This window comes from Pseudoliparis swirei, chromosome 3 (genome assembly GCF_029220125.1).
Source record: "Pseudoliparis swirei isolate HS2019 ecotype Mariana Trench chromosome 3, NWPU_hadal_v1, whole genome shotgun sequence".
Lineage (NCBI taxonomy): Eukaryota > Metazoa > Chordata > Actinopteri > Perciformes > Liparidae > Pseudoliparis > Pseudoliparis swirei.
Window position 1 is genome coordinate 3,483,700 of NC_079390.1, and position 14,545 is coordinate 3,498,244.

Sequence of the window (14,545 nt, forward strand, 5' to 3'; positions counted from 1 at the left end):
TGACGCTCTACTGGGAAAGAGATCAAGTGTACCATAGTTCCAGTTCCTTGCAGGCTGCAGTCTCCAAGGCGGACTTTCAGGTTAATGCCCTCCGCTGCACGGCCACAGAGCTGATACCAGCACACCTGGCAAGAAGCAAGAATAAATCAAGACACGGAGTATAGTCGCTGTGTTTATTATCTGACCCGTGTGGTCAATTTAAATCTCACTTGTCCCTCCGAGTTATAAGGTGCTGGGGAAAAGCTTAAGGAGCGGTCAGTGCGAGAGAGCAGGAGAGGGGGAGGTGGTGGGTTGTCTTCTTTCTCCTTCTTCCCTTTATCTCGGTTTTCAGCCGGAGTCTCAGGGGTGGTGGAGATATAAAGTTTTCTCTCTTCCACCCCGGCTTTCTCCGTCAAGGTGAAGGCCTCCTGGCAAAAAAGCACACAGGCAAACTAGTAGAATATTGATTAAACTTTATAAAGGTTCGTCTCTCAACCTACAGTCATCAGTACATATTATATATGCATAAACATGTGGGTCCTTATACAGTATGCACATGAATTCAAAGTGCCACTAAGGCCTGAAGCAAAAGGTTTGAATTCCAACACGACAACACTAGCTGGTTTCACTGATGGCTAAAGAAAGAATATTGTATTTATTAGTTGAGCCCATGTTAACCCGAACAGGGTGTTGGCTCTGTGCATATATAATAATCACATTTGATTTAAAGTAAGCATATTTTTTATGAGTAGTTGTGACTACATCTAAGAAAATATGGATGTGTAACCTCTAGAAGACGCTCGGTTTCGTTGCGGTTCTTTGGCTCCATGTTGAAGGCCTGCGAGGCTTTCTGCATCAGAAAGAGAGCTTTGGACACCTTGTTGTTCTTGATCCAGTCCAACAGGTCAGACTCTGAAACTAGACACAACCAACACATTCAGACCCATTACTTATGTCTACAATCAAGCATCATGCTTTGAATCAATCACCTTATGAACATTTACACTGACCGCTAACTACACAGAAAGATTAAGGTGACATCTGCAACCGAAAATGGTTCTTCAGAGTGATGCCATAGATTAGAAGAACCATTGTTGGTTCTACAACCTTTCAAACCAGGGTTCTTTAAAGAGCCATTTCCTTAAATAGTTATTCAAAGAACCTATTAAGGTGTCTCAAAGAACCTTCAAAAAAAAATCTTGAATGCACCATTTCTGGTTCCACGAAGAACCTTTCAAACCAGGGTTTTTGAAGAATTTATTTCCGTAAATAGATCTTCAAAGAACCTATAAAGGTATCTTAAAGAACCATAACAAAAATGGTTCTTTAAGGCACCATGTCTGGTTCCACAAAAAACCTTTCAATCCGGGATTCTTTAAAGAATCATTTCCTTAAAATAGTTATTCAAAGAACCTATTAAGGTGTCACAAAGAACCTTAAAAAATGGTTCTTGAAGGCACCATTTCTGGTTCGACAAAGAACCTTTCCAACCAGGGTTCTTTAAGGAACCATTTCCTTAAAGAGTTCTTCAAGGAACCTATAATGATGCCTCACACGAAAGAATGGTTCTTCAGTAGGTGATGGTTCTTCGTAGAACCACAAAGCCTTTTAAAGAACCATTTAAGAACCATTATTTGTATTTGTGTATGATTTATTGCATATTTATTAAAAATCACCATTTTAATCAATGGGAAATGTAGTACACACTGAATGTATACAAAGGGCTAATTCATTCTTAAAATTCACCAATGAGTAATTGCTGACCTGCATTTAGCTGCAGTAACTTGAGGGAAGCCCTGTGGTGGATGATGACGAGCTTTAGATGAAGGTCTGTGGCCCGCAGGAACACATGAGAGGGCTGAGTGTGTCCAGAGGCTCTTATATCAGATTCTGTCTTAGTTTCCACTTCTTCTTTCTTCTTCTGACATTTTTCTTCTTCTCTATTTCCCTCCTCTGATGATGTCGGAGAAAATAAGGAGGGAGCCGATGGAGGGAGACGATCAAATCTCTATACCAATAAGAGAACAACTGTTTTTAGGCACACAGAGCAACACCTGGCTCAGAATGGTGTAGAATAAGTCCATGTGGACGGAGAGTTGTACGGGTGAGCTGCCTACCTGCATGAAGGCAGAATCAATGATCGCTGAGCAATTTTGGGGCAACAGTGTAGCTACACCCTTTGCCAGAGCTTCAAGACCCCGATCCACCACCTCACACACCCTCTGAAGCAGCTCTGTATTTGAACTCTGCCAGCACACACAAACACACACATTGAATGATACCTTTAATATATATATATATATATATATAAATATATATATATATATTTATATATATATATTATATTTATATATATATATATTTATATATATATATATAAATGTATATTTATATATATATATAAATATTAATATATATATATATATAAATATATATATATATATATATATTTCTAAAATACCTGAGACAGAATACAGTGCATTGGTGGGATATGTGGGATTTGTTATTTATAATAATAAATACTTGCAGTACAAATAACTATAATTTGACAGTGAATCTATGTACATACCTCAAGAAGAGGGGAAGAGCTTGACTTCACACCCTCACAGGCGGCTTCACAAGCTCCTAGAAGAAGACATGAGAATAATAGCAGAACTAAAATGATACATGACGTGTTTGTGCGTGTGTGAGTTTACCGGATATCAAATACCAGGGTGATACAAGGTGAAGTACGAATGTTGCATGTTTTAGCTTTTCCTTTATAGACTAAAACAGGGGAAACAGTAGAACCTCACCTGGGCTTAGATGACTGCGTTCAGCTGCACTTTCTAGCAGGATGGCCAACGTGTGAATCATCTCCACCGTCATGATGCAGTCGACAGTTGCCAGGTCACGGGCATCGGCCACCTCACACAGCATGAACAGACACCTCAGCCACTGCAAACAGGTCACACACACATGAAAAGTAATGAGTAGGACATCTACATTAAGTACACTGAGGATATTTTAAGTTAAAAATAAGTTAATGTGTGTAAATGATCCTGTACGAATGAATGTTTAAATGTATTTAAATACATTTAAACATTTTAAAGTAGGGCTGTAACGAGCGGTATCAGACTTTCACTGCACAATTATTGTGGCCAAAAGAATTCACAATAGTGATATGATCTCAATGTCTAACGAAGAAAATAAATAATTATATTGGTATCAGTCAAATTCATCTTAACCGTGTAGATTTTTGTTTCTGTATCTTTTTTGGGAAAATGAATTACACTCAAAATAAAAGAGGAGGGAGGTGGAGAGAGCTTGTGATGATAACTAAAAATATAAAATGTTTTAAGAGGCCCCGTATGTTTTAATTGTATAATCATGTGTATTAAAAACATGATAGCAGTATTTCACTTTAAAATATCACGATTATCTTCGATGCTACCGGTATATCACGACACTCGTTGTGTAGCAGATAAAGGTAGCAGTTTTATATTTGATAATATATTGCTCCTAACCTTATAAATACAGACCGTGTCATAAGTATCTACCTTCTCGTGGTGGTGTGTAAACTCTTGGTTTTGTAGCTGATACTTCTGGATCATCAGCTTCACTTTACCCCACAGAAATAACACAACATCCAAAACGAGGTCGCCGTCCGGCTGCACCTCCTGCACACACACACACACACACACACACATACACACACATACAGTAGTTAGACACTACAAATGGACGCTATCTCTAACTGTCACTGGCAGATCAACCCCGACACAAACACACACATAACATAGAAACTTACAGGAGCGGAGGCACAAACTGACTTGTGCAGGGTTTCTACCAGGTCCCTGAACTCATCGCCCATTGAAAAGGAAGACTTGTCTGGTGGGGGAAAAAAACAACCACATTCTAATTTCCGGAATCAGCGTTGGATATTTTGCGATGGAGTAATTGACGCAGAATGTTGTTCAATCAATTGCTTAGTTAGGAACAATGAATCTCAAAGTGGGTCAGCTAATGATTGACAGGGAGTCATTCTCCTTCAGATATTAAAATTTGACTCTAGCCAATCAATAACAAAAAAATCAAGGACAAGAAGGCAGAAGGTTGTTCAAAGATCAATGAAGTCTAGGCAACAGCAGTAAATGGCTAATCATATTCCTTTGTGGACAGTTTATATTACTCCATTTATATACACTACCGTTCAGAAGTTTGGGGTCACTTAGAAATGTCTTGATTTTTCAAAGAAAAGCACTGTTTTTTCAATAAAGATAACATTAATCCAAAATACACTCTATACATTGTTAATGTGGTAAATGACTATTCTAGGTGGAAACGTCTGGTTTCTAATGACATATCTCCATAGGTGTATAGAGGCCCATTTCCATCAACTATCACTCCAGTGTTCTGATGGTACATTGTGTTTGCTAATCGCCTTAGAAGACTAATGTCTGATTAGAAAACCCTTGTGCAATTATGTTAGCACAGCTGAAAACAGTTATGCTGGTGATATAAACTATACAACTGGCCTTCCTTTGAGCTTGAAGTTTGTAGAACAAAATTAATACTTCAAATATTAATCATTATTTCTAACCTTGTCAATGTCTTGACTATATTTTGTATTCATTTGATAAATAAAAGTGATTTTTCATGGAAGACACGAAATTGTCTGGGTGATCCCAAACTTTTGAACGGTAGTGTACATAAATGTTTAGGAGTGAGGATTTATATGTTATATATGATTTATATATATTTGCTACCATCCGTCATGTTGTCTTCACTAGGATGGCTCCTCTGGGAAGACAGCAGGCTGTGGAACCTGTCAAGTAAAGCAAGCTCCAGCTCTGCTCTCCTGAATGACTGACCCTCCACCCCCTGAGTCAGGATAAGTTAGAGAAACAGCAGAATATATATATGTCCATATACATGAAAATGAAATTGGAAACATAAGATTACAAAAGTGACAACTGATAGAAATGGAGTGCATTCCGCCTTTCCTCAGATGCTGGAGTGCTACTTACAGACAAAACCTGCAGCATCTCTGTGGCTAGTTCAGTGAACGCCTCTGGCTGCTTGTACTGAAACAAGATCTTAATAAACCTCACTGCAGACATGATGGGGACTTTGTTTTCTCCTAAAGCAACAGAAGACACGGCATCACTTCAAAATGGTTTCCAAAACACTTGACAAAACCAACACAAGATAAAGTGTTATAAATGGAACCGTTTCAGTGAGAAAAAGTGACTCACCTGTCATAGCTAAATCCATTAGTGTGGACGCTGGTGTCAGTGCACCAAGACTCACAGGAGACTCACTATTGGTTGCGACTCCTTCACAAACAGGAACACAAAAGCATGTTCTCAATACACAAAGTGAGCATTCCTCACACAATGTAATTGTTTTAAATCATTTTTAAACATTTGCAGCATTTCTCTTGATTGTGAACTTACTGAAATCCCTGCAGAGTGCGTTGTGTTATGTGTTGGTTTTTACTAACCGGACAATATACTAATGCCAGCAGACAGGAGTTCCAGGATCACCTCCTGCAGGTCCGGTTCATCTGGCATCCTCGTCTGCAGCGGGCGTCTGGTGCCGTCCCAAAGTGCTTCCAAGATGCCCAAAAACTGCGCCGGACCGCTGTCAAACAGGCCCATGAGCATGCGCTCTGTTGTCGTGCGAGGCCACGGACCCTGTTGTAGACGCAGGCAGGCATACGAGGAGGCTTAACGTTGAGATGATTTAACCCTCCTGTTACCTTTTCATTTACTGACATATTTTACCCTCGGGGTCAATTTGACCCCAGCAATTAAAACCTCCAGAAAATTATTAGAATTAATATTGTTTCCCAAGTTTAAGTGTGAGGTACTTTATGTTTGTTTGTTGACTACCTAAACAGCCCTTTAAATATATAAAAAAGTTGATATTTCTTACATGTTTGACACAGTGAAAAACAGCCTGGGGTCAAATTGACCCCAAAGAACACCAACGTTAAACATTGAATGGGGTCAAATTGACCCTGAAGGTAACAGGAGGGTTAAAACTGAATATGATCACGTGGCAGTAAAGGGGATATTATTACATTGGGTATGTCCTTCAAGGCACTTTTTCTTTTGATTCTGAACATGTGTTTGGGTCTTCTCCGGGCCTCAAACGCTGCACGCTTGAATATCATGGCAGCCAGCTGGGAAAAAAAGAAGGCGATTGGCCGTTATTTGATGAACCAGAGAAAAACTCATCAACACAAGCAGCAAACTGTCACATAAACTCACAGGAACCATCTGTATGTGTCTGTATTCATACTTCATTCATAGTGGTGGCCAGCTCATGAAACGACTGTAATCATACACAACTAGAACAGGCACTCGGTAGAGCACATAACTTCGCATATCACAAGATTGGGCATTGAATTATGAACATGTTGGCATTAGTTGCATGCCAATTGGATAAAAATTGACCGTGCTATGGTAAAAAGAAGATGTTGACCTTTTCATGACCTTGACCTTTGACCCGATCAATCCCAAAATCTAATCAAATGGTCCCCGGATAATAACCAATCATCCCACCAAATTTCATGCGATTCGGTTTAATACTTTTTTAGTTATGCGAGTAACACGCATACAAATAAATAAATAAATAAATGCACTGCGATCAAAACATAACCTTCCACATTTTCAATGCGAAGGTAATGAGAGATGTTTCCATTGAGTGATTCTATGACTGCTGAGGCACCATTTGCTTATACATACATGAAGAAATGTGGCTTCCCATGCTATGGTCATGTGGATTGGACTTGAAATGATACTTCCATTGATTGATTGGCATCGTTTTATACAGTATGTGTGCATGTACTTTGCATCTTTTTGATGTTTGCAGATGCCACTGAGATGTGTGAATGATCTCTCTCATGTACGATCACAGTAACAGTATTCAGAGTGCATTTGGGTAAGAGGAGTCTCCTGCCTTGATAGAGGCTTCTTTGAAAGCTCTCTGGGTCTCTCTGGTGGCAGGAACTTCCTTCTGCTCCTCCAGCTTTGCTAACTCGTTGATTTTTCCAAGGGCTCTCCTGGCAAATTCCTGAAAGCATTTGAAGGCACACGAACAACCCCGCAAATGAGGACGAATAAGACTTTTAGAATTTCAGGTAAAGAACTTTCAAAATGTGCATTAAATGTAACACAAATCCATTTGTTTGTAACAGTACAATCTTGATGGAGTGGGTGGATTAAGAGAATATCAAGCAGAATTGTATTATATAATCCTAAATAATCCCCTCTAAAGCACCTTAACATCCAACAGACTGTTGGCAGGCTGTCAAACAGAAAGCAGCAGACAGATTAACAGCAGGTTGGTATTTGTATCTTGTTAAATCAGCTTGTGACTCGTCTGTTCACGTCTCAATGATTGTCTGTTTCTAGGTGTCCGGATGCAGATGACGTGTGTCTTCTACCTCCGCCTGCACAGCAGCCTGGTTGTCATAGTAACAGTGGCAGACAGCACAGTAGAGTGTGACAATCCATGTTAGATACTTGGCGGTCATCAGAGTGATGGACAGCTCTAAACTGATGCTTGTCCAGAGAAGGTACTCCAGAGCCTGCATAGGAACATCAATGTTCGTACAAACAATCATAACAAACACAATTATATCTACATTAAAAATATTATATCCACATTGTAAATTTCACACATTTCTGGTTATATTTTATATATTGGTCACAAAACCCCAGAAGGAGGTTGAGGACACCAGTAAATGTGAAAATGAAAGTGAATCCCTGAAAAATACCATAATTCCGCACAAAAAATTTTCATTTATGTATTTATTTGAATAGACCGTACACATCAATCAACCCCGGGGTAAATGTGTCAGTCTTAGCTAAGGCTCAATTTCAACCGTAGTCCCTGTGGCCAGATATTACAAGCCGTCACTAATGGAGAAAAAGGTTATCACAGAAACATCATAAAAAGCAAAAGACATACAGGTGACGATCAATAACTGGCCTCATCATAAAATCATTAAAAAAAACATAATAAAAAGCAATAAGTATAAACACAATCACTGAGGAGAGTGTCATTCACGCTCACACATCTGATTGCTAAAAAGCCAGTTCTTCCGGGTGATATGTTCTCCCAGTGCCTCATATACTTGCACCATTATCACACTCATCCATTTGTTATGACATTTAGAGTGCATCAGACGTCTTAAAAACAATACTTTGAGTCAGTACCTGTGCACTACAATTCATGGTCATCAGGTAACGGCAGACGGTGTACATGAGTAATGAGGCTGGAAGAGAACAGCAATAATCAAACAGTTATCTCACTTATTTTGAAACGACAAATTAAACATTAAAGTAAGATGATGCCGTCTAATGTTAGTTTCACTGAATCGTGTTATTGAAAAAAAGGACCAACGTATTTTCTGGGAATTAATTTGACTCGCATGAGCTTTGTTCAAAAGGTTTATTTAGCGGATGAGACCCTTAGATCTAGATCCTCACAAACCCACACTTGTGTCCTGCATCACACTCTGAATTTAATTCTTTCAAAATCTTATGTCAGACAAAAAGAAAATACCGGGTCAAACTAAATAAGTTGTTCTAACATACCATTATATAATTGCCAGCAGAGGTGCTCGTGTTGCTGCAACGCCTGCATCATGATCCTGATGAAGTTCAGCACATGCAGAAGTTTACAGAGTCCCTTCTGGCTGAGAACGCTGTGTCTTTTCTCCTGCTCAAATATACACAAGGCGCAGCCGTGCATTGCACGGATCTGCAGACACACACACGCAGATACATTTACATTACGCTGTAAATATATCAGAGTTCAGGAACAAGCATCTCACAATACCAATGGCCTTTCTCTACATGACATGTCGTATTAGTTTAACAAAACAACAAAGCACAACAAGCATTGCTCTTCACTTCAGTCCGACTGTGAATAGTCAAACACACATAGTACAGTGTACCTTCATGGCGAAGGTATCTTGGTCCGTATCAAAACCTTCTGGGAAGAAGCAGCCCATGAAGCGCTCCACATCTGTGATCTCCGTTATTGCCACGGAGCTGAACTGCAGCAGGTGGAGGCTGTATCCTTGCCAAAAAGCAAACTGGTACAACTACAGAGAAACAGGAGAAGGAAGAAAGACGGAATGACAACTGAGAATGTGTGTTGTGTAGAAATGCCGCTGTCAATTTTGAAAGAGTCAAACATTTAATTTAGATAATTACAGGACCAACAATCAGGTTTAACAAGTGATGAAGAATGAATTCCGAGTTGAGCAACAAGGCGAGGAGTGGCAGCCAACATTTAGAGACAAGAGGCTATTGATGAAGAACAAACTAGAACGGGCACTCGGTAGAGCGCATACCTTCACATATCACAAGATTGGGCATTGAACTATGAACATTTTGGCATTAGTTGCATGCCAATTGGATAGAAATTGACCGCGCTATGGTAAAAATAAGATTTTGACCTTTTCATGGCCTTGACCTTTGACCTTTGACCCGATCGATCCCAAAATCTAATCAAATGGTCCCCGGATAATAACCAATCATCCCACCAAATTCCATGCGATTCGGTTTAATCCTTTTTGAGTTATGCGAGTAACACGCATACAAATAAATAAATAAATACACGGCGATTTTCAATGCGAAAGGTAACCAGGGAAATCATGTAGGCCTCAATAACCAATTGAACAGTTTCTCTTTTCCATCCAAAAGAGTGCTTAACATCACATTATGATACCATAAATTAAGAATATGAGGCATTTGGCTCCATGACTGTTTAATATCCTATTACGCATAATTGGCACAGCAGCCAATAATGATGATGGTTCCTTTCCCCATCCTGATTATGCAGCTCACATTATGAAGCTGTAGGGTGTGATTAGTTGTTGATGGGATGCAGCTGGTGAAGCGACCGGCTGCGGTTTATACTGGGAATTACCTTTTTTCCGAAAAGAAAATCTGCAATCTGCAACATGCGCTCCAGGTAGAACTTCGAAGGCAGTCGTTGTTTGTACTTTTTCCAAATCTCCGCCAGGATTTTAATCCTTCAAAATGAAAATTATTTTTAAAAACAAAGGTAGTGTTAAATGCACGTGCGTATAACCACACCGTGAAGACAACCCTAAACACGTGTGATGCATGCAATCTGAAATTGACTAAAAAGTTAACAATCAACTCAACCAATAAAACATTCAGAAAACAAAATAACAACGCTACATAGACTACAACTAACTTTGGTTAGTAGTAGTAGTAGTATCTAGACTACAACTAACTTAGGTTAACTAACGCTACATAGACTACAACTAACTTAGATTAGTAGTAACTTCGTATAGACTACAACTAACTTAGGTTAACTAACGCTACATAGACTACAACTGACTTAGGTTAGTAGTAACTTAGTATAGACTACAACTAACTTAGGTTAACCAACGCTACATAGACTACAACTGACTTAGGTTAGTAGTAACTTAGTATAGACTACAACTAACTTAGGTTAACTAACACTACATAGACTACAACTAACTTAGGTTAGTAGTAACTTAGCTAGTAGTGTAGACTACAACTAACTTAGGTTAGCTAACACTACATAGAATACAACTAACTTAGGTTAGTAGTAACTTAGTATAGACTACAACTAACTTAGGTTAACTAACACTACATAGAATACAACTAACTTAGGTTAGTAGTAACTTAGTATAGACTACAACTAACTTAGGTTAGCTAACGCTACATAGGCTACAACTAACTTAGGTTAACTAACGCCACATAGACTACAACTAACTTAGGTTAGTAGTAACTTAGCTAGTAGTGTAGGCTACAACTAACTTAGGTTAGCTAACCACAACTGTATGTTCTCCTCCTAGCTTCAGTTTGTGCCACCATGACTCTAATAGCTGCCCGTGGGCACCTCACCCTTTCACGTAGGGGCGCTGGTCCCGGCAGGCCGGAGAGGAGACTAGTTTCATCGACATCATGAACGAGTTAATGTCTCGTTCGAAGGATGAAATAACTGGGTTTCTGTGATCCAGTTCCCCGTAATATGAAGCCGGTAAATCCATTTCTGCTGCCGCAACGATAGTTGTGACCAACGTAACGGACGTCTGTTCGCTAACGTCAGCGTAACTAACATTAACTAACCGTTGGACTAACTGTTAACTAACCGTTGGACTAACTGTTAATTGACCGTTGGACTAACTGTTAACTGACCGTTGGATTAACTGTCAACTAACTAACCGCTAAATATCCAACGACAAGCTGCTCGCTTGCAGGAAGCAGGTCACCATGGCAACGACGCTAAACAAACGGAGAGCAGGGTAACTAGGAAGCGATCAGCTCGCTGTTTTTACGAATTTAGCCGTATGGTATAGAAACAGTAACACACACTAGTCTCACTGAAGGCAGCCTGCAAGCAAATACATATTTAAATTGATGTATGCATGTAAATACATGTTTAAATGGATGTATCCACTGATTGGTGCCGAGCTGACTGCTGTAGTTAAACAGGAATCCCATTTTTTCACCACCAAGGTTAGGCCTGCCTATTCTGCACACACACTACACTTACAAGACTATATAGTTAGTTACACAAAAAACAAAAAAATATGAATAACAAGTTAAAAAAGAGAATGGTTGCATGATGCTGTATGTAGAACCTCAGAGCTTGCAGATAACTGATATAATGTGTGTTGTTCTGTTGGAGACGACACAACTGGGAGGATGAACTGAATGGTTGGCGCAGCTGCTAGACAGTTGGAAAGGAGTCAGGGCTTCATATTTTACATCTGAGCTCATCGCAAAATGATACACGTTTAGAGAGTGTCATCTAATGCTGTGCCATACAAACTCATCAATTCCCATTCAACCTCACATCCATTCTGCACACACATCTAAAGCTGCTGGCACTCAGAGCACTGCAGGCTAATGCTCTGGCATGCAGCTATTCCTCAAACACACACACACACACACCTACACACACAACCATACACACACACACACATACACACAGATCCAGACAGGGGCATTTCATGGGTAATGAGTATGGATGCATCAGCAGTACTTTGAGCCAGTGTCACCTCATGACTGGGAGAAGGGAGAGTAACAGCACTACTGAGGGAGAGAGAGAGATAACAGCCACAGTGAGAGATGAAACAATGAGGGAGATGTACGGATGAACAGTTGACATCATTGTTCCAGAAAAATCTGCCTGTTGGCAGAGTCACTATGCAAGTGTGCATGGGACCAGAGACAGAGCCTGGGTGGGATGGGAGGGAGAGGCCTATAAATACTCTGCAGGAGAGCACAGCAGTACACATCTCAGACAAAGCAAAACCAGCACTTTATACCGATCGATTTTACATCTCCTCTTTAATCCACTCATGGATATTCCCATCCAGTATCCCTGGTACCGTCGGGCCTTCCAACATCGACTCTCTGACATCTCCTTGGAAGAACCTCTCACTGATTGGCCACTGATCTGGCCCTTCCCCATGTCCTTCCCCTGGATGCGTCCTTCTTTCATGCGCTGGTTGAACTGGGCCGACAATGGACAGAATGAGGTAAAGTAAAATTCAACTGGGATCAAGTAGTCTCAGGTGAAATACCCACAAGTTTATTAACGGACAAAATATCACGAATATCTCTTCTAACCTTCTACTTGTCATACAATCTGTATTAATAAGTAATATAAATTGATGTGGCAGGCCTTTCGATGCATTTACTGTAAATGCACAGATCTGTATCAAAGATTTCACTTTATTGAGAAGAATATCCTCCTCTGTTGATGTTAGTCTCTGTATAATGTATGAGTCTTACACTGAGATGACAATACCAAGCTATTGTGTGTTTTCATTGTGACTCCAGTCTGGGGCCGTGCAGCATCATGTGTTATAACAGCTGTATCGTCTGTTTAGATGCGCATTGAAAAGGATCGCTACGTCATTTTTCTGGACGCGAAGGACTTCTCACCTGAAGAGCTGTCCGTCAAAGTCAGCGACGACTTCATCACAATACACGGCAAACACGAGGGCAGAGAGGCCAGAGAGGTCAGAGAGGTCGGAGAGGTCAGAGGCCCCGCATACAGATGTGCAGAAATAGTCAAACGTTTATTTTGGGACAAGTCCCCCATGTTTAAGTGACTCTTAATTCTATTTTTTTTTCTTCAGGACCACCACGGCTTCGTGTCCAGAGAGTTTCTGAGGAAGTACAGACTTCCTGCTGGCGTGTCAGGCGCTGACGTCACATCCAGTCTGTCATTCGATGGCATCCTTACGATCGCGGCCCCTCGCTCCCCTCCCGGCTCTGGGCGCTCCATTCCCATTTCCTGTGAGGACGGAACACCGAAACAGAAAATGTAGAGCAGAGTCTGACGCTCTTCACGCTGCTTCACTACTCACCCCGAGTTCTGCCTGTTTTTATATTTAACCTGTTAGAGTTCAGCGGACAGTTTAAAGTAGGCAGGCCTAGTAGTCTATGAGTGCAAGTGCCTTCTAATAAAATGGTATCTAATTAACCGTACTCAGTTTTATTCTGATATCTCTGCAAGACAACAATGCTTTTTAAAATGTGGTACTCGTGTAACAGAGTTGATTTGACACTTTTTGTGGAGTCACAAAGGGGGTGCAGGATAATAAATTCATGAGAGTTAATCCCCCAATCACGCTAGGGTCACATGTAGCGAGGTGCAGGAGCTCATGCGCAGATGAATCGAGAGGACTCAGCGTAGATTAACAAAAAAACATTTTACTGAGGCCAAAAGGGTAACAACAAAAACAACAAGGTCCAAAAGGGGCAGGCAGAGGGTCATCGGTCAGGGGAGGCAGGGTCGAAACAGGCAGGATCCACGATAGGAACATATAACACAGGCCGACGGGGAAAAGACAACAATCCAGCAACAGACAAGGCAAAGAGTGGCACAATATATAGGGGAGAAAACAGGTGTACGACATGAGACAGTAACGAGACGAGAGTGGCTGAGGGCAGGTGCAGGGAATGAAACAATCAAGGAGACAGGAGACAGAGGAGACACAGAGTAGACACAGAGTAGACACAGAGGAGACAGAGTAAACACAGAACAGGTAGAACAGCTAGAATCCTTATTTAATCCATATATCTCTGCTAAATACTAATCACAGCTCTGTGGATGTAAACTACATGAAAGGCATGTGATTATATATTAAAAGGTATTTCCTTTTCCTTCATCAGACATCTTCCAAATGTTATTTAATTATATAAGGACTGTACTGGCCCTGCAGTTTAATGACAACATTGTTAGCATTTGTTCGTTGAACCCAAACTAGCCTGCAGCAGCGTTTTGTTTTACAGGGAGATACTAAAATGTAAATTTAAGGGAGGAGCAAAATGTTCCACTGAAAATGACAACAGATTAAACTTAATTGAATCTACAGTGCACATTACAGTTTGAGTGGGTGAGAGTGACAGTGCTTTGTTTATGCTTAGTATTCTTAGTTTTGGTTACTGTATGTGGGAGGAGGAGGAGGAGGAGGAGGAGGAGGAGGAGGAGGGAGATGCAGTCATGAGAAGAAATCCACTGAAAGTGTGAGTGAAAGTGTGTG

General features: G+C 40.5%; 2 protein-coding genes across 2 annotated transcripts in view; one reads left to right on the top strand and one right to left on the bottom strand.

Moving 5' to 3' along the window:
• The window catches only part of LOC130190945 (cilia- and flagella-associated protein 54-like), a 36,116-nt gene extending 25,084 nt beyond the window's left edge, over positions 1–11,032 (bottom strand). Inside the window, exons 1-21 of the mRNA XM_056410595.1 lie at positions 10,887–11,032; positions 9,913–10,018; positions 8,933–9,082; positions 8,571–8,736; positions 8,190–8,248; positions 7,415–7,558; positions 6,928–7,041; positions 6,047–6,148; positions 5,465–5,657; positions 5,217–5,297; positions 4,989–5,101; positions 4,728–4,842; positions 3,770–3,849; positions 3,501–3,638; positions 2,775–2,916; positions 2,549–2,604; positions 2,097–2,225; positions 1,744–1,987; positions 767–897; positions 210–407; positions 33–125 (exon numbers count right to left, since the gene is read on the bottom strand). Coding sequence (XP_056266570.1) covers positions 33–125; positions 210–407; positions 767–897; positions 1,744–1,987; positions 2,097–2,225; positions 2,549–2,604; positions 2,775–2,916; positions 3,501–3,638; positions 3,770–3,849; positions 4,728–4,842; positions 4,989–5,101; positions 5,217–5,297; positions 5,465–5,657; positions 6,047–6,148; positions 6,928–7,041; positions 7,415–7,558; positions 8,190–8,248; positions 8,571–8,736; positions 8,933–9,082; positions 9,913–10,018; positions 10,887–11,032 — 2,700 coding nt within the window. The remainder of the gene's footprint in view (positions 1–32; positions 126–209; positions 408–766; positions 898–1,743; positions 1,988–2,096; positions 2,226–2,548; positions 2,605–2,774; positions 2,917–3,500; positions 3,639–3,769; positions 3,850–4,727; positions 4,843–4,988; positions 5,102–5,216; positions 5,298–5,464; positions 5,658–6,046; positions 6,149–6,927; positions 7,042–7,414; positions 7,559–8,189; positions 8,249–8,570; positions 8,737–8,932; positions 9,083–9,912; positions 10,019–10,886) is intronic.
• Positions 11,033–12,301: 1,269 nt separating this feature from the next.
• On the top strand, positions 12,302–13,487 carry LOC130190951 (alpha-crystallin B chain-like). The gene is made up of 3 exons (XM_056410607.1): positions 12,302–12,529; positions 12,884–13,033; positions 13,136–13,487. Exons 1-3 carry the CDS (start codon positions 12,350–12,352, stop codon positions 13,325–13,327), a joined length of 522 nt encoding a protein of 173 aa, XP_056266582.1. The 5' UTR covers positions 12,302–12,349; the 3' UTR covers positions 13,328–13,487.
• The last annotated feature ends 1,058 nt before the right edge of the window (positions 13,488–14,545 follow it).